The 19,887-nt window shown below is 43.3% G+C and overlaps 1 protein-coding gene across 7 annotated transcripts in view; it reads left to right on the forward strand.

Moving 5' to 3' along the window:
- Positions 1 to 19,887, forward strand: part of EML6 (EMAP like 6) — a 226,943-nt gene that overhangs the window by 161,961 nt on the left and 45,095 nt on the right. For all 7 annotated transcript variants that reach the window (XR_004903668.1, XM_036027959.1, XM_036027961.1 and 4 more), the window contains 5 exons: positions 1,774 to 1,915; positions 4,562 to 4,714; positions 4,882 to 5,013; positions 11,809 to 11,897; positions 16,324 to 16,500. Coding sequence is in view for 6 of the 7 variants with exons in the window: in XM_036027959.1 (XP_035883852.1) it covers positions 1,774 to 1,915; positions 4,562 to 4,714; positions 4,882 to 5,013; positions 11,809 to 11,897; positions 16,324 to 16,500 (693 nt within the window). In the remaining variant the exon portion in view is untranslated. The remainder of the gene's footprint in view (positions 1 to 1,773; positions 1,916 to 4,561; positions 4,715 to 4,881; positions 5,014 to 11,808; positions 11,898 to 16,323; positions 16,501 to 19,887) is intronic.

Genomic DNA, 19,887 nt, shown 5'->3' on the forward strand with positions numbered 1-19,887 from the left:
GCGCACCATTTTCCTTTTCTTCAGCATCCCTTCCCTCTTCTGGTCTGTGGCGCACTTGCCGTTCCCTCCTAGGTAAAACTCAGTAGTTGGAGGCAGTCAGTGTGTGTTGGGCTCCTGCTGTGCACCGTGGACAGGGCCTCCTGTTCATGGGCTCGCCGCCCTGTTTGGAGAGAAAATGGGCCCTGAGGGAAACTGGGGCAGCAGAGGCATGTGATTAAGACCATCAGCTGTCCTGCTGTGGGAAGATACCAGGATGACTTTTCCAGGCTCAGCAGCATGGCCCTCCAATATAACCTGGAATACATTGCTTATTTTTTAAGAGAAGAAAGCTAGGGTGGGGAAAGGGAAGGGACAGGAAGTGATTTCTGATTGTTTCCATCATGTGTGCTTTGAATACAATCAGCTCAGTTGTGTGGCTGTCTATTATCATCAGCTTTATGGGGGTTAGAGTAGGAAAGCAAGATCCCAAATTCATTTCCTTGTGCCTCTCAAGATACTCCCAGCCTGCCTCACACACTGTCTCATCCTGTGTTATAGTGGAACTGCTACAATCAGATTAAGGAAATACAATTTTTAAATCAATAAACTAGGCAGTGGTTTGAAAGGGCCTCAGAGCCCCACAACCCTGTCCTGCAGCAAAATGAGCAGAGGGGCTTGGTTGGTAGAAGAGCTCTGAGCAGCCTGGATCTCGGGGGCAGTGGGGGCTGATGCCTGACCCACCCTCTGACTGTGGTCTGAGGGTTGGGGGTGGGAGGCTTCTGAAGGGAAGAGAACTAGGGATACCGGTGCTCCAAATCCAATTAATTCAAAAGCAGCATTGAAGGCCTGCAGCCCTTCTCAGATATTCGAATGTCACCTGTACTTGGAACTTTGTGTCTTCTGCCAAATTACTGTTTTGCTCAAACAGCTTCCCAGTTAAACCGCAATCATCCAATTTCTCTTCGGAAAGCCACCTGTTCCCCGAAGCATTCCAACTACAGACACCGTTCAAATGCCGGTGCGCGGTCTTCCTTTTCACTTGACTGAGCAAAGCCTTCTTATAATTAGCCACTAAAAGTAGAAACTCGGCAAACAATCTGGTCCTTTTTATTGCTCTGTACACTGATCTGCTCTTTCCATAGCTTTATTGAGTGATAAATTATAGGGATCGGATTTGTTTTCTCTGTAGTTGTTCATTCTCAAATACTGTTTTATCTCAGTTATTATTCTAAGGCAGTTAAATGTGTTTGCAATTAAGATACAGATAGGTGTGTGGAATTGGTCCACTGACCTTAGAGCACCTTTCAGTTTCCCAGTGTTCATTGGATAGACCAATTCGCAAACAAATGCTGCACCCAGGTCACTTTTAGAATATGGTTTTATTGAAGGAAGTGGTTTGTGTCTTTGTATCAGTCTGTTTTACAAGGAGGTCCACGTGTGCTGTGTTTATATGATGTCAAACGACAGATAAAATGAAGGCACTTTGTTATTCACCCGGATGTTTCTAAATGAGAACATGTTTGACATCCTATAAAACAAAAATTATAAGCGGTGAGTCCATATTTTGCTTCCCAAGTGATTGCTTTAGCATCACATCACAGCCCAGCTTTAGATTCAAGTTCAAATGAAAAACTTTTTCACGGCAATCATTTTGGCCCAATGAAGCTGTAACTGTGCTCTTTCATATTTGAACCTGTTTGGGATACTCTCAGGCTGAATAAGCAATACAAGGCTGTCAAAGAGCGAGCCAGGAAGCATGGACCGAGTTGATGGTGTCCCGTTTCTGCCCCACAGGGACACATGGAGGGAGAAGTGTGGGGGCTGGCAGCTCACCCTCTCCTGCCCATCTGTGCAACAGTGAGCGATGATAAAACCCTTCGCATCTGGGAATTATCTTCCCAGCACCGTATGCTGGCAGTACGGAAACTCAAAAAAGGTACATGACATCACCTTATACATCTGTAAAAGTACTTCCAAACAGCAGAATGGGTTGGATTCATTCGTTCGTTCAACTGATAGTTACTGACAGCACCACTTGCATGCCCCCACATGTGTCAGGCAGTGGGGTTCTCTGCAGTCACACCGCAGCACAGGCAGAATTAGTCCAGGAGGCTGGCCTGATCTGTGGGTGCCAGCTCTGTTACTCACTTGCTTTTCCTTGCACTTCACAGACATTTGCCACCTGGGGGCAATATGTCCTTCCTCTTCTCATCAAGGGCTGTGTGCATCAGTTGAAATACATGAGCTTGCTGTAAAGAATGCTATTTAACTATATGTCTCATAGTCTCCAGGGCTCATTTTATTACTGAAAAACAAAAATCAGTTATGCAAAAAATAATCCTTTATATCAAGAAATGAGTAAATGTGCATTGAACACACATATGGACTGGAACTAAGAGGTATACCAAGTACACATTCGGCAAACACTTACTGAGTAGCTTCTACATGTCAGGTGCTGGGGATCCCAAGATGAATGGGTGTCGGAGATAGACAAGATTTGAACAGAGTCCCAGCAACAGATGGTCCATTCAAACTAGGTAATTTGAGGAGCATCTAAAAACAAGACTGTTCATAAAGGGGTGGGGGAGAGTTGAGAAATGACCAGGGATAGTGCAGCACCATTAGCTGTTTGCACCTGGGTACCAGTACCAGCCCTGGGCCTGGAGGGGCAAGAGGAGGGAGTGACTGCAGGGCGCTTAAAATGAGAGCGGTGTGAGATGGCCGCCTGACAGCAGCTGTGACCATCAGCCTGGAGACTCGCCCACATGCAGTGACCCCACAGTGAGGCAGCTGGGGAATCCTCCCTCTCTCCTGCCCATGTACCTGCTTGGCCAAACTCAGAAGCCAGAGGGCAGGGAGGCCCATTGATGCCATCCTCCACACCGGCCAGCTCCAGGCACTGAACAGGGTACGGAGTGGACGTGCAGAGACAAACCAAAGATATCTGGCACAAACAGGGTACCGCGGAGGCTCTGAGGAAGGCCTGCTGCCAGGGTCGGCTTCATCATCGAAGAACCACAAGAGCTGAGGCCCAAGGGATTTGTGAAAGTTTGTAAGTCAGGAAAGGATGACATTGAGGTCTAGCGCTGAAGTATTTGTATTGGGTAGTTCTATAGGCCGAGAGGCATGGGGCGTGCATTCTGGGATAAAATAAAGGCATCAGGAGAGTAGTAACAATAATGACAGTGGCTAACATTGCTGAGCCAGTGATGCTAGCACTTGGCATATAGTCTTCATGGGAACCCAGTGAATAAGGCCATTATTGTTACCATTTACAAATGAGGAAACTGAGGCATGGAGAACATACGTCACTTGCTGAAAGTCTCACAGCTTGTAAGCAATGGTACTGAATTCAAAAAGAGCACACCTGTGGCCACTGCGTGACGCCATCACCTTCTACCATATTGCCTCTCTTTACACTGGACTTCTGGGCCTTTGTAAGTGGGAACTCAAGCCCAGGTCCAAGTCCAAAGCCCATGTTCTTAACTGCCACAGATCAAATCATTTGGCCACTAACTGATAGTACGGACATGATAGATTAGACCATATTGTCTAATACAGTCTAGATAAGATGACCCTTCACCCCAGTTTACAGCCGTTCTCCTGGTGTAATTATTAATAGCTCCCTCTTTCACTCCCAGAAGTGATCTGGTTTGTACAATATGTTATGTGGTTAAGCTAATTTAGATGATCTCAAGGGCAGGCTCACTTTCTGCTCTTTCAGCACTAGCTACATAGCTGTTTAAGTGAAGGAAGAAGATATAATTAGGGGAGCCAGTGTGAAGCTATTGGTGTGAGCATGGTTTTCAGCACACGGTGAATGGTGACTGAAGAGTGTGTGTGGAAGCTCAGCAGAGAGCCCTTAGTGCCGGGCGGCATGGCTGTCCCATCCCCAACACTGTGCTTACAAAGTCTCTGAAATAAGTGGGGGGCATGCTCTTAGGATTCCTATTGAAACTGCCCCCACAGAGCCCACACTCCTCATTAGAAGTGTCTCCCTGTGAGCCTACAAAGCAGTGGAAAATATTGCTCACATAGCAGCATCAGCCCATGATTAGTTTTACAGACATCTCGTGAAAGAATGCTATCCATATCCTATCTTTCTCACGATAGAAGAGGCAGGAACAAAATCCTTCACCTCTAGAATTATGCATTGTGACCCATGGATCAGAGAATGGAACAATAAGGTTCTCTAAAGCAACTTTCCCATGTAAGGCATGATGTAAAAAATAGGTTCTAAAAATTCTGCTATAGAACCTCTGTTTTTAAGTATCACCTCTTTTCTTGGGAGCAAATATACAGGTTATAGTAATCCTTTGAAAACCCCAGGCATGCAGATACCAAGAAATTAATGGATACTCTTGAAGAAATTGAAAATGTGTTTTTAACATTATGCTCATTGTCTTTGAGTTTGGAGGGAAGAGATTTCTTAAGTCATGGCATTTTAGTCCTTCTCACGGGTAGTGTTAAAAGTAGTCACGTGTGCATGCGCAAGCGCAGACACAGATGTCTCCAGCTCTTCGCCGGTTTGCTTGACAGGAAAGCCATGGGTAAGGAGTGCCTTCTGTGGATTCTCTTGCAGGTGGAAGATGCTGTGCCTTCTCCCCTGACGGGAAAGCCTTAGCAGTCGGCTTGAATGATGGGAGTTTCCTGGTTGTAAATGCTGACACTGTTGAAGACATGGTTTCCTTCCATCACAGAAAAGAAATGATCTCTGATATTAAATTTTCCAAAGGTAAAGATAACAGCAAAAACTTTAAAAAATGTATTGGGACAAAAAGTTACAATAGTGGACTGTTTTCATTATTTCCTTGACCTTTTCCCCACTTTAACATGCTGAGTTCCTGGAAGTCAAATCTTCTATGAAATGCTTTGATATTAACTGCACCTTTTTCTGTACAGATACTGGGAAATACCTTGCTGTGGCATCCCACGATAACTTTGTGGATATTTATAATGTACTTACAAGCAAAAGGGTTGGCATCTGTAAAGGTGCGTCCAGTTACATTACACATATCGACTGGGACTCTCGAGGTAAAGTATGTTGTGGCTTTTAAAATATGATTCTTGTTCTTAAAAGTCGATGTTCATCCATATATTGTTTCTAGAGAGGATGGCAAATGAGTTTTAGAGAAAAGCAGAGGGGGGCAACCCACAATATAAAAGGCTAATTTTATAACCCAGAAGTAGCTGCTATTAACATTTTGAGTATTTTTCATTATTATGAGTATTATTAATTCAAGCCATTGAGTTTTAAGACAGTCGAAGACATACGATGCTTTCTGTTGCCCTAGCAAGCCACCACCGCCCCTCTGAGTTCCCCATGCTGTGTCCTTGCCTTGGCCTCCTCCCTTTCCCTGTTCCCTTTTCCCACTGATGCTCCATCCCTGGGAGAACTGCCCCAAAAGTCTCATGCAATTTTCATCCTCCAGCAGAGGTGGGAAGTTATATCCAGCTTACTTCAGGTTTCTCTGCTCTCCAAAACTCCTGGCCTACTCCCTGCCTCCTCTAAGTCATGCCCACAGACACCATGGGAATATGTCTGTTTATTTATTTAACAAGTCTAGCTTCTACCATATGCAAAGGCTTAAGCCAGAAAATGTGGAGGATCCAGAAGTGTGATACATGGTTCCTCCTCTCCTCAGAGTTTATAATTTAGTGAGGAGGGAGACACACTAGTGCCTGAATAATACAAGAGCACAAACTGACTAAGGCATGGGAGTAAGACATGGTGAGTCACAGAGGAAGTGGTGAGCTGGGCTGGGAACGGGCAGGTGAGCAGCAAGCAGCGAAGGGGAAGCATCTGTGCTGCAGGCTAGGGCACCTTTGAATCCTCTCCTGGGAAAAGGTGGCTGGTGGAAAGGGCAGGGTCCCACCTTTCAGAGAGGTTGAGTCCACTGCGGTGGAATAGCACCAAGCCCAGTGGTGTGCTGTGAGGAAGAGCTCCCAGGAGAATCCATGGAGTCTCCATAGAAGGAGTGGCCTTTGGGATGGATCTTGAGGGATGAGCAGAAATTCACCCAGAAGGCAAAGTGTAGGACAAGCTTTCCAGGCTCAGAAGGAACATGGTGTCCCAAGACATGGGGGTGGGAAAAACAAGGGTGATCAAGACATAACAGGTAATGCTGAGTGGCTGAGGGCAGGACGGGAGGCGAATGTGGAGAGACAGACCGAGACCGGATGTAGAGGGAGTTGGACATTGAACTTTATCCTATAGTCATTAAGTAACCCTAAGAGGCTTAGGTGGGGGCATTTCCTACTATCTTGTGGAGGGTGAGTGAACCCGGAGATGGGAAGTAAAATAAGCCAGAAGAAAGAGGTGATAAGGTCCTCGACCAAAAAAAGGTTATTCCAGAGATGCCGGAATATTTTATTTCAAGTATTTCTTGAAGCAGTAACCATAAACTTCTTCCAAGACAGGCATTTAGCTGTAACTGTACTTGTTGCACTGGAACGTGGACTTTATGTAAGCTCTACAACCTGTAGGCATTTTCTACAGTGCAGCACAGAGGAGGAAAGAGTGCCATTTATTGTAAGAGGTGCAAGTCCCAACAGGGCAAAAGGAGATCAGATAAGTCCCTCTCACTTACGTGTCAGGGCCATGCCGGACATGGTGCCGAGGGCTTAGGCTGGCATTTGTGACTGGGCAGGACACTGGCCGCCTGAGGACACTGGCCACCTGACAGTCATCTAAGAACCAGTGAGCCCAAGCAGGAAGATGGGAGCAGCCACTTTTCAACCCCCTTCTTTGATATTCTCGGCTTGATTGTCTGGAGGGTGAGGGGAAAGGCTGTGATTTCTTTCCGTTTACTCTCTGGCTAGTGTGCCTAGTTATGCCTTCTTGTAAGAAAGATTTAGAGCAGTCAGCGCCAGTCTTAGTGTACATAAACTAGAGTATGGTGAATTTTATTAAACATTCACTACACCCACACACAATACCTGACACAGCATGTAAAATCCCACCACCCTGATGACCATCGGGAGATTAAAACCAATTTATTATTTGCATGTTAGGGAATGAAGAGCAAAGAGAAAATGGAACATAGGGGGAATAGTTTTGATCAGGAAGATGTCTTTAAAATTATTTTTAACTGTGATAAAATATGCATAATGTAAAAGTTCCCATCTTAACATTTTTTTCATTTTATTTTTCAGTTATAGTTTGTATTCACCATTATTTTGTTTTAGTTTTAGGTGTACAGCATAGTGTTAGGAAATCACATACTTTACAAAGTGATTTCCTGATATTTCCAGTACCCACCTGGCACCATAGTTATTACAATATTATTGCCTATATTCCCGATGCTGTATTATATATCCCCATGGCTGTTTTATAACTACCAATATGTACTTCTTAATCCCTTCCCCTTTTTCACTCAGCCCCCAACCCCTCCCCACTTACCATTTTTAAGTGTACAGTTCAATGGACTTGCATAAATCCACATTACTGTGCAACCATCACCACCATCCATCTCTAGAACTCTTTCCATCTTGTGAAACTGAGACTATACCCCTCAAACAAGAATTTCTCTTTCTCCCTTCCCGAGCCTCTGGCAACCACCATTCCACTTCCTCACTCCAAGAGTTTGATGATTCTAGGTGCTTCACACAGGTGGAATCACACAGTGTGTGTCTGTTTGTGAGCGCCTTATTTCACTTTGCATAATATCCTCCAGGTTCATCCATGTTGTAATGTGTGTCAGGATTTCCTTTATTTTTAAGGCTGAGTAGTATTCCATTGTATATATTTACCACATTTTGTTTATTAATTCGTCCATCAGTGGATGCTTGAACTGCTTCCCCCTTTTGGCCATTGTGAATAGCACTGCTACGAGCACGGGTGTAAAGTTGTTTTGAGTATATACCCAGACGCAGGATTTCTGGACCAAATGATAAAACCATTTTTCAGTGTTTGAGTTACCACCATACTGTCTTCCACAGTGGCTGCACCATTTTACCTCCCCACCAACGGTGTACAGGGTTCCAGCTTGTCCACATCCTTGCCAACTCCTGGTTATTTTCTGGAGTTCCTTTTTGGCTTCGTTTTATTTTGTTTTTGACAGCAGCCATCCTAATGGGTGTGAGGTGGTATCTCATTGTAGTTTGATTCACATTTTGAGAGGATTATTTTTTATTCTGTGAATATATAAGCCCTGTGTTGAATGCTCAAGATGTAAAGAGTAAATCCCGGATGGAGAGAGTGAGATCTTGGCCAAGATTCATGGTTGTCACCGTGGTGGGGCCTGGGTGAAGGTCTGTGTGAAGGCCCTCAACATGGAGCCATCACTTTTGCAGAGAGAGAGGCAAACCTCACTGTTTCCAAGTCTGCCCAAAGCCAGTGTCTTGTCCAGCTACCATTCAGGATGACAGAAATGGCACTGAGAGTTAGGATGTCAAAATCTTGGAAAAGCCACCTTGCCTCTCCTCCTAAGTGGTCCCTTTGTCAGATGAGAGGATTAGACCGAATGGTCTCTAGGACTGAGAGAACAGAATACTTTTGATTTGGGGGCAGGAGTCACACCATCTGGAGAATAACAGCAGAGCGCCTGCCCGCCCGCCCGCCCGCCCGCCCGCCCGGAGGGCTTCCCTGGTTTGTCTCCAGTTTCACTGCCATGAGGTGTGTCACGTAGATATTCCGAAGTTTCTGATCCCGGAGTTCCACAAACGCCAGATCTTGAGAATGAGCCAGGCTGCCTCAAGAGCAACCTAGCTCTTTTCACAGCAGAGCCTTGGAGGTCTGCAAAGGGTGGAGGGCAGGATTTAGGAGCAGGGATCTGCTTCATTTCCTGACCTACTCAAACATAGTGAACGTATTTGCAGGAGCCAGCTGGCTCCTCAGGGACTGGGAGTGGCCCAGCTCTGAGGCTAGGCAGCTTTTCGTGTCCATGGCAACCACAGGTCCTAGGAAAACCAGAAAGTGCATCAGGCCTTTGCAGAAGCAACAGCTATCCCTGAACGAAGGCTCCTGCACAGAATGTGTGAGAAAGAAAACTATATATGGAGAGAAATAAATTATGGAAGGATGTTTTCTGTCTGTTATTAGTTCATTTCTAGAAATATCAGGACTATAAGATCATTTAACAAGTAACATTTTAAGCCGTAATAGGACATCTCATTCCCATTTTCATTGCCAATGGCCTGATGTGTTTGGTACATTTAGTACCAATTTCAGAATTGTTTTAGCTTGTAAATTATATAGCAGCTGGGATGATGTGTGAATTGTCCTGTGGGCTATAAAGCTCTATGCACCTGCAAGCTGTGTGATTTACTACTGTACCTGCTCAGAAACGAGGGAGTCTGTCTCTGTCAGTTTCCTTGTTCTCCGTGAGCAGACATTTCTAGTAAATAAAAATGTGAGGATTCTGAAAGACTAGGGTTACTATTATTCAGGGGTGAATTATATATACCTAGATTATACAGACATTTGTTTCACTCTTTGTCTCCACTCCTGTCCTCAGAATATTTCAGTAGTTATATATTACACAGCAGCAGGCAGCAGGGGAAAAGTGGTGACCTAAATATTTTCTCTGTGCCTTAAAAAAAACCTGCAATAACAGCAGTAAAGAAAAATTGGGAGGGGTTGGGGAGGACACACACCCATACATAATTCCACTTTCTTAACACAAGAATATTTGGTTTTTTAAAAAATTTCTTCACATCCTCGGTTGCAAGGAGCAGAAACCAATTCAATCCAGTGTAAATTAGAAAATAATAACAATACAGGGTGAATTTATGAAAAGACGTAGGGACATCTCATAGACTCCACTGGAAACCGGAAGCAACATCTCCGAGGAACTGGCCTCAGGAATGAACTGGAAAACGCCCAGAAACTGAGCAGGCAGCTCCTCTCCCCTCCCTTTCTGCTCTGCGGCAGCTGGTTCCAGCGCCCCTGCTTACTGGGGTCTGCTTTTGGCCCCTCGGTCCGCACAGGCAGGCTTTCCTCCTCATCTGCACGCGCCTGCTCTCTGTTGCCACAAAATGCCACCCTCCGTCCCAAAGTTCACATCTAATCTCAGCACATCTGATCTCACCGCTGCTTCACCTTCCCGATCCCAGTTTCCCTGGAGAGAGCATTTGACTGTGCAGCCCTGTCTCTGGGTCAGGTGGAGGGCAGTCCTCAGGGGAGACACGTTAGCTCAGGAAGTCCCTGCAGGTGCCTGTGGCTCTGCAAAGCCCTTCTGATACTGCTCTCTTGCGTTTAGACTCTGTAATAGTCTTGCAATCATACAGTAGTTCACTGAGCTATTTTAAAAGCTTTTGGTTTGTTTTTCTAAGTATGACCTTTGAAACTGGCATAAATGCAGTTGTTAGGATTATCTGAGAATTAGAATCCTTTGAGTTCTGTTAGTATCCCATGGCCAAAAATCTTCTAAAATTAGTCATATTCAAAGAACGTTTTTTAGTGAATCCTCCAATCCTTTTCCACATCTTTTATTTGCAATCACTCTTGAGATCTATTTAGTTCATTGAAAAAAATATCAGTTACTCATTTTCTTATAATGCTCAGTAGCCAAAGCTAATTTAATTCCCTTTTTTCTTTTCTCATTTGTTTATGAATGCTCAGCCATAAGGTCAGGAAAATGTGCCCATTTCATCGGAAACATTTTTAAACTCACATGATCCGTACAACCAAGACAAAACCCCCTCCTCACTATGTTATAACTCAGCAAAGGAGAGATGATTAATGGTTTTCAATAATCGAACAAGAGAATCTTTTTTTTTAATTAGTCACTTAGAAATAGACCTCCAACTCTGAAGGTTAGCCAAGCTAGATTTCAGACCTGGGTGGATCCATTTAATCATAGAGAGCATGCTGCAAACCATACACAGTTCTTGCTTTAATCTTAGTTTTCCAAGGAGGACATTTCAAGACTACTAGATGTAAATAGTTACGGAAAAAATGGGAGGAGATAAAATATGTGAGTGTGTGCAGGTGAAGTATTAGGATGCCTGAGATCCGTGTCAGTCTGGGGTGAGGGAGGGAGTGGGGTTCGGGAAACGGGGTTGGTGGTGCGCTGGAGACCATTGACGTGGAACTCTGGGCACGCAGAGGTGCTTCATACTGCTCTTCCACGTATGTTTGCAATTTTTCATAATTTAAAAAAATGCTGAAAAATACTAGAAAGTATTTCTTTTGAGTCAGTTAAATTTCAAGCCATAAAGGATTAATTGACATGGTTGGAGGAGAATTAGGAAATCTTATCCTTTCAATGTTAATCAAAATGAACCCAAGATTATAATTTTATGTCACACTGAAAGACTATTTTGCTCAGCATCTTGTTTTGGGAAAGTCTTGGATTTCTCTATGTATTTACAAGTAAGGTGGGAGAGGGGTAAGAAATAAGCATTTATTGTTTATTTTGTGTGTTATCTTCCTGTCTCTAAGTTTAAAGGGCAAATTTAAAATTTAGACCCGAGGAAATGTGAATGTTTGCAACAGAGTTCTCGCTTCTTATGCCATAGTTCTTGCCAGAGCAGTCTGCCTTTGCTGCGTGCTAGGAGGCAACTGGGGAAAAGAGCAACAGACAGATTTTGTCAGGCTTTGGAAAAATAGCCACTTTCAATGCAGCGGAGTCAAATGTGATTCTTCTGTTGAAGGATGGTCAAGGACAGACTTTATGAGGTCCATATTAAAAGAAATCATAGCTTTGGGATTTATACCAGGTCATGTAATTGCCTTTACATGTACTTCTGATTAATGCACCATTTATTTACTCAGTTTATGAAACTTTGACTAAAATGAATCAAAATAGTTGTAGCCATGCTTATCACTTTATAATTAAAAAATGCAGAGTTTAATTGTCTCTCTACTTCATTCTGTCATAACAGGAAAATTATTACAAGTTAATACGGGTGCCAAAGAACAGCTCTTTTTTGAAGCTCCAAGAGGCAAGCGGCATATAATAAGACCTTCAGAGGTAACAGTCATACACAAAGCTTTAAAAATGCATTTCATGAAGACTTAACATGTGCATTTTAAAAAAAACCTATCAATTCTTGTTCACTAATATACGGGCAATATTTTTAGTAAAACCTATCAGTTCTCATCCACTAAAGGTACATACAGTGAACCTTTAAGCTTCATCATTTCTGAAATCTGGTTTCTAGCTTTCCGCTCTCCGAGGACTTACAGGCTTCCTGTGTCAGTGACGGAGCCATGTGCAGTTCGCGTTCCGCTGCATTCCGTGCCTGATGACAATGAGCTAACAGTTTACATGCTTTTATCTCGTTCAACATGTTGCTTTGTGCAAAGCTTCTTATGAACATAAATTTTTGAAATATGCTTTCTCGGTGTTTACTGTTTGTAATAATAAGCAATATTTTCTGCAACAATAAGATAAATGATCTTTCAGAGCAAAAACTATCCACAACCTGACCGTCCTAATCTATCACACTTTCTTCTTCCTGTTTCCCTCATGTCCTTAGCCACATAACATTTTTTAACTGTTAAAATTAAAGCCTAGATAAAAATTTTGAATCCACAAACAAACTACCTCCTTCCTGAGAGCTCAGCTGCACAGTACTTCCATATAATGACGCTGGTGGCCAAAAGGTCACTGCCTGACCAAGGCCTAAGAATGTCCTCTTAGTCCCAGGAGCCAACATGACTCATTTATTTACAATGTAACCTTCGATGAAAGACCAGGAAATATTCCCTTCCTTTGAGGGAAAGTGGGTAAAAGTACACTACTGAGGGATAAGCATGTGCCTCTCTCCTCGTTTGCCAGTAACATAAACCATCACAGCGTTGTAAAGTGCTCCCAGGGATGTTTGGGCACACCTCGCACTTGTGTTTGCACTGTTTCTGGAGGAGCTACATGTTCAGTATTTAGGGAACACCGTTGTCGTGGAGGATGGCGTTGTATTATGGAAATTGTTTACTGATCCCCCCAGTTCCAGTTTATTTATCTTTGGTCAGTCCCCATTTTAATTAAAAAATGTATTGGGGTAACATTAGTTAATATCATTATATGGGTTTCAGGTGTACAACTCTATAATACATCATCTATATATTGCCTTGTGGGTTCACTACTCAAAGGCTAGTTAGTCTTCCTCTGTCGTCATATATTTCACCCCCTTTCCCTCTGGTAACCACCATACTGTTTTCTGTGTCGCTGAGTTTGTTTTGTTCATTTGTTTGTTGCTTTTTGTTTTATATACTACATATGAGTGAAATCATGTGGTTCTTGTCCTTTTCTGTCTGACTTATTTCACTTAGCATGATACTCTCCACTTCTATTTGCATTGTCCCATATGGAGAAACATTTATAGCCTTGAGTTAAGGGATGTTTTTAATTATGTCATTCATTCACTGACTATCTGTTGAATGTGCTGGGCACTTCACACACCTGTGTCTTAATTTTCACAGCAGCCATGTGTGATAGTTGTCAGTCTCATTTTGCATACGGGGAGATAAAGATCCCGAGAGAGTAAGTAGAAGGACCATGGAGCTATCATCCCAACCCTATGTGTGTCTCTACCTGGATTTCTCCTGTGTATTTAAGCATCATTTTTACATCACTTCGCCAGTATTTCCCCACCCTGTTCTAGAGCCCCAGAGTAAGTACACTAAAATAAAGTGCAGTTTAACCAAACAATGGGGGAGCAACTTGAGACAGATGAGCAATTACCACATAAAAGAATGCACATAAGAGAGAAGTTCATGTTATGAGCTGTCCTGAAATGCCAGGCTCTGGCTCTGAAGAGTTTGTTGTCACTCTTGCTGCACACTTGTTATTTCAGAGGCTGATCTCTGGTGCTGCTGGGGGTGCAATGGGAGGGGGGTCCCTCCAGCTGATGTGCCCTCAGCCTGGCCTCCCTGGCACTGCTGTTCCTAAGAGCACCCAAGGGGCACCTCATCGTGTGCCTCACCAATATTGTCAGGCCTTTCAACTAAGTCTGAAGGATTTTGAAAATTTCCTTTAAAAAACATCTTTTAAAAGAAACAGCCACAGTGCAACTAATATAAAGCCTACTCAGCAAATTGCTTAATATGACAAATATGAAAACGTCCATTTAAATCCACCTGAGGCAGTGTGGTGCAGTGGAAGCAGCTGTGTCCCAGGAGGCTGAGTCTCTGGGACTCGACTGCCCTTCCACTCCCCAAGCGTGGGGTGACTTTGTGACTAGCTTCCCTGTGGGCTCGCACAGCTGCCTCCTCCTCCAGAAGATGATGATGGAGAAAATAATGACACATCTGCCTGAGGCAGGGTGCTAAGACCCCTTGAGAACTCTCCTTCCATCGAAGTTCCAGGGTTGGAACAAGTTTATTTACCCTCTTTGGGTTTTGTGGGTTAGAGGGATCTTAATGTTCTATGTTAAATGTAGCTTCCCATGAATTAAACGTTTGCTTCTCCTGAGAGTGCAGTGTCCAGTTCTGACCACGGGTGTTCTGTTGGGGTGGCTGCATGGTGGGCAATACCAGCTCACCCCGCTTTCCTGCCCAGATAATGAGACCGGGAAAGGGGCCACCCAGGGCGGGGTCTCAGAAACAGAATCGGAAACTGGAAGGGAGTCGGTGGCCCAGGGTGGGTCCCTGCTTCTCTTCCTGTGGAGGCCAGTTTAGGGCGTGGTAAGAGGTGAGGGAACTCCACAACCCCTCAGTCTGGCTCTGCCTGAGGCACCCCAAGTTCCTGGGCCAGTGCAGGTTTTGGGTTCCATTCCTGTGTGTGTCCAGAAGAAATACAGAGCATTAAATCAGGACCAATTTGAGTGATGAAAATATGAATAGCACCTCCCCTCACAACTAAAATACTGGCTGTATCTTTATCTTGTAGTTTCTTTTCTAAGCAGTGACAGCAGGCAGAAAATACGGAATTGGAAGCGAGGAGCTTTAGCAACCTGCACGGCAGTTTCCAGATCCAAAGGAGTGGTCTGGCCTTTAATTTTAGCTACAATTTCTAATGATATTTATACTCTTTTAAACAGTCACTTGAAGTGCTTATCCAAAGAAACTAAGAAAATCAATGCAGAGTTTAATCATCTCTCTACTTCATTCTATTATAACAGACCCAAATGAGAGTAAATGAGATGGAATCCCCTAGGAGAGTCCAATACACAGTGTTGTAGTTCTCGTTTATTATTTTTTTTATTTTTAAAGAAAGAAAAGCCTCACTTTCTTTTTTTTTTTAAGAGAATGATTTTATTTATTTATTTTTAGAGAGGGAAGGGAAGGAGAAGGAGAGAGAGAGAGAAACATCAGTGTGTGGTTGCTGGGGGCCGTGGCCTGCAACCCAGGCATGCACCCTGACTGGGAATCGAACCTGCGATGCTTTGGTTTGCAGCCTGCACTCAATCCACTGAGCTACACCAGCCAGGGAGAAAAGCCTCACTTTCATCAGGATTTAAGGTGTACAAATGCTAAATCCTCTCCATGAATTTTAGACAAAACAGTTTTAAAGTATAAAATGTATATTCACGGCAATATGAACAGCTCTTTGGATTTTTAAGATAGTCCCTGAACAGCATAGAGAATATTAAACTGGCTACAGAATCTCATTATTCTTTCCTCCAAAGAAACATTCTTTTAAAAAGTTATGTCTTCTAACTTTTTAAAATAGTTTACTAAATGATCAGCCTCACTGATGAATGTAGCTCAGTGGTGTCATCTGGGAACAAATGCCCCAGGGACATTTGGGGTGTCTGGGAACAAGCTGGGGAAGGGGGGTACTGGCATCCAGGGCGTGGAGGACAAGGGTGCTTCTAAGCGTGTCACTGTGCACAGGATGGCCCTGGCAACAGAGAGTTACTCAGCCTAAAACACTTATAATGCTGACACTGAGAAACCCTGATCTAGTTTACAGCTCTTACAGTGATAAACGTCCTGGTAAGCACTAAAAAACTTCATTGTTGCATTTCCACACTTCCAAAATGTTCATCTGATCTGGAGAAGAATATATGGATATTTGACTGCAGTGTTGGTTTATCAAGACAATGCATATACCAGTTTACAAAGCAACGTAGGCCCTGGCCAGGTGGTTGAGCGCTGTCCCATAAACAGAAAGATCAGAGATTCGATTCCCAGTCAGCGCATGTGCCTGGGTTGTGGGTTTGGTCCCTGGTCAGGGCATGTACAAGAGGCAGCTGATTAGTGTTTCTCTCCCTCCCTCCCCTTCTCTTTAAAATCAACAAGAATGTCCTCAGGTGAAGGTAAAAATGCATACATATATACATACATGAATGCATGCATGCAACTCAGAACTGTGCACCTCCATACCCAACACAAATGCCAGATGTGGGCAAAGTCGTCATTGAGAGATACTCGGCCTCAAATTGTTCCTTTTACATACAACAAAAAGCTCTCTAGGTTGTGCAAAATATATTAATTTTCCTTTTCTTTTTAAGATCGAGAAGATAGAGTGGGACACGTGGACCTGTGTCCTGGGGCCCACCTGTGAGGGGATCTGGCCCGCACACAGCGATGTGACCGACGTAAATGCTGCCAGCCTCACCAAAGACTGCTCCCTCTTAGCCACTGGGGATGACTTTGGTTTCGTCAAGCTTTTTTCCTATCCTGTCAAGGTAACGTTGCGTGTTTGTTATATATACTTGCTCAGACTCATTAATAACCCCAAATCTATCTACTGTGTCTAGGTGGATTTTTAAATATTGAAGGCATAAGCAATCAATGATGTTATCTACAGTGTGGTCCCTATACTGTATAAATACTTCCATGGCATTATGTTTGCTCATTTGAGTCAGAATCTATGGCATATAATTTCTCTTTGAAAGGCCTTCACTGGTCACCAAATCCAACATCTCACAAACTGCAAAGTAAGACTTTTCTTTAGAACCTCCTGGACCCGTGTCTTTCTAACAGACACTAGCATACTTCCTGAGATGGAGAGCTTACTACCTCACAAAGCAGCCTGATTCATTTTAAGATAGCTCCCATTGTTAAAATGTTTTTTGTCTTATGTCAAACTGAAAATGGCTTCTCTTTAGCCAAAGTTCTGCCCACAGAATCATCACTGATTAACTCTAGTCCCCTTACAGCCTCGTCTACAGGAGGATCTCTTTGACTCCCCGAAGTCTCATTCCCTCAGCCTAAACTCCCCCGCTCTTCAGCCATTTCCCACTGGACATGGTTTCCAGCTGCCCCTCCCTCTGAGCACACTCCTTTTTCTCCCATTTTAAACTGTCTGATCAGAGACTGAATTCAGTGCTTCAGATGTAATCTGACCAGCGTAGGGTATAGTGGGACTTTCATCTTCTTGTCTTGATTTTATATTTATTTTAAATTAAACTAAAATGGCATCAGCTTTTTTGGCTGCCACACTACACAACTGAATCATAGATATCATTGCCAAAAATGTCAGGTTCTCTCCCCCTTCTTGTACTTACACAACTGACTTTCTAAATTCCAAACTCTGAGTACAGAACTTTGTCTTTGTACCAAATAAGACTTATCTTGTTTATTTGATCTCCTTGTTCCAAACTGCCAACATTTTTTTAATACTTTTTCTGAGTACCTACTTTCTCTTCCAGCATCATATCCTCCGCTGATTTCACAAGTGTGGGCTCTAAATCGTGGAAAGAAAAAACATAGACTAGAACAACCAAACACCACCGCCGGGAGCCCCTGTTCAACCTGACATTCCAGTATTAATGCACACATTTCACTGTGGTTCTCAGGAACACATTTACATCCGTCTGATTATGCTGTCAGGGACCTCACGTTTCCCCCTCCAGTCCAACAAGACATCATTAAAGACTTGGCACTTATCTTGCTAACACCCAGATGGACTGTGTCTCTGGTCTCCTTAATCTCCTCTTCTGACAGACCAACCAACAGAAAATGTGGGGGAGTTCACAGTGAACCCCTCTTGCTGCCTAGTAATCACCATTTCCATTTCCAAGTGCCAATAGACCTTCTGTGTAATAATTCACCCTAGAATTTTCCAGGGATTGTATCAACTCATGAATCAATATTTGCCAAAGTCTACTTGCTTTCCCTTTAAGATACAGGAATCTTTTTATGTTTGATGTCACCTCCCCTGATTTCTAAACTTCTAGGCTGTTACTGACTTTACTTCTGTAGCCACATTTGAAGGCACCTGTACTTGAGTACATGAGCTCTGTTTTGCCCTTTCTGGTTTGAAGAGCATTCTCTTTAACAGAGGAAATGAGTAAGTCTACTTTCTGTTCATATTAAACCATACGGTTTAAGAAGTGTTCCTAACATGTCTCTATTTTTGTTTTAGCCCTACACATGTAAAATCCTTTTCAATGTTCTTAGTTTCTTTAACATTCTGAAACTACGTTAAAGTTGCCTGTGCAAAACTTTTGTATTCATCCTTGGTTGCCTGCCCCCCCCCCCCACCCCACCCCCCGCCCGTCTCCATCATGCGCTCATTGACTTGAACACAGCAGTTTCCTCCCCAGCCATTTCGGTATCTTCAGATGCTTTCTTGTCTCCCTCTACATTTGTTAATGTCTGGTTAGAGAATAATCTCTGGTCATTTTTTTCCAAGACTCACTTCTGATGATGTCCAGTGTTCTCTTCATTGTTCATTCCAAATTTCAAATTAACACAGTAATCCATCCCTTCCTTCCCTGCCAGTTACCAGCTCTTCTTATTTGATCAGAATTAAGTTTCATGTAGCAAATTTCCTGGCTACTACTGCTTTTTTTGGAATGAGATTGCTAGCTGGACAAGTTGGGGATACCCTGGTATTAGTAGACTAAGGTTGGGCCTGTATGCAGGTGGCCGAAGTCCCAGATGCCACTGCATTGTGTGCGTGTGCTGGGTTTATTGTTGGTCCTGGAATTCATCACCCACACCCCGCCCAGCTGTGCTGTCTGTAGCGGTCACAGCATCTTGGGTTCCTCAGACTCCCAGAGTTCCAGGGAGGTTCCTCAGGGACCACCCCAGGAAACAAAAGAGGGCCAATCGGGGGGAGGGCTCTGGGGCCCCACCTCTGCTTCAGCTGGGGTCACTCTGTGTTTTGTATGCCATCCACTGATCTTCTGTGTAAGATTGTTTTTACGACAGTTTGTTAGAAAAAATTTCAAACATACAGGGAAGGTGAAAGAAGGATGCCATGAACTCCTAGAACCCCACCACCTAGAGACTACTTCAGCGTAAATGTAGACATCAGGATACTTACCCCTAAGTGATTCACCTATGTAATCCAAACACCCATCGAGTTATAAAACATTATCATCACCCCAGGAGGTTTCCTCACACTCCTTCCCAGTCAATCTCTACCCCCACTCACCTTCAGATAAAAAAAAAAATTCCTATGGTTTTCATCATGGATTAGTTTGACCTGCACAGAACTTCATGTAAATGGAATAACCAAATAGGTACTGTTCTGTGTTGGGCTTCCTTCACTCAGGTGAAGTTTCTGAGATTTCTCCATGTTGTTGTGGGTGTAATAGTGTGTTACTTTTTTATAGCTGAATGGAATTCCATTGTATGGATATAACAGAGTTTGTTTATTTACCTGGCTAATGAGGACAACATGTTTTTTCCAGTGTTTGGTTATAATAAAGTTGCTGTGAACATTTTTGGACAAATACTTGTGGGTATATGTTTTCCTTCTCTTAAGTAAATACGTAGGACTAGAATTTCTAGGTCATAGGAGAAAATGTATGTTTAACTTTTTAAGAAGCTGCCAGACCTTTTTCCATTTTCCTTTCCCACCAAAAAAAATGTAATAGTTTTAGCTGCCAACATCGGCACACTAGTAACATTTAGCCGTGCTGGGGAATCAGGAGCATGAATTCATTGTGTTTGTAATCTACATTACCCTGATGACTGATGACATTGAGGGCTCTCTGCTTATTGGCCATTTGCGAAGTGTTTGTACAAACTTTTTGTCCACAGGTTTAAATTGAATTGTTTATCTTTCTATTCTTGGATTCTATGTTGCAAGATTTGATTGAAGCAATAGTTTCATAACT

The sequence above is a fragment of the Phyllostomus discolor genome, chromosome 6 (assembly GCF_004126475.2).
Source record: "Phyllostomus discolor isolate MPI-MPIP mPhyDis1 chromosome 6, mPhyDis1.pri.v3, whole genome shotgun sequence".
Taxonomy (NCBI): domain Eukaryota; kingdom Metazoa; phylum Chordata; class Mammalia; order Chiroptera; family Phyllostomidae; genus Phyllostomus; species Phyllostomus discolor.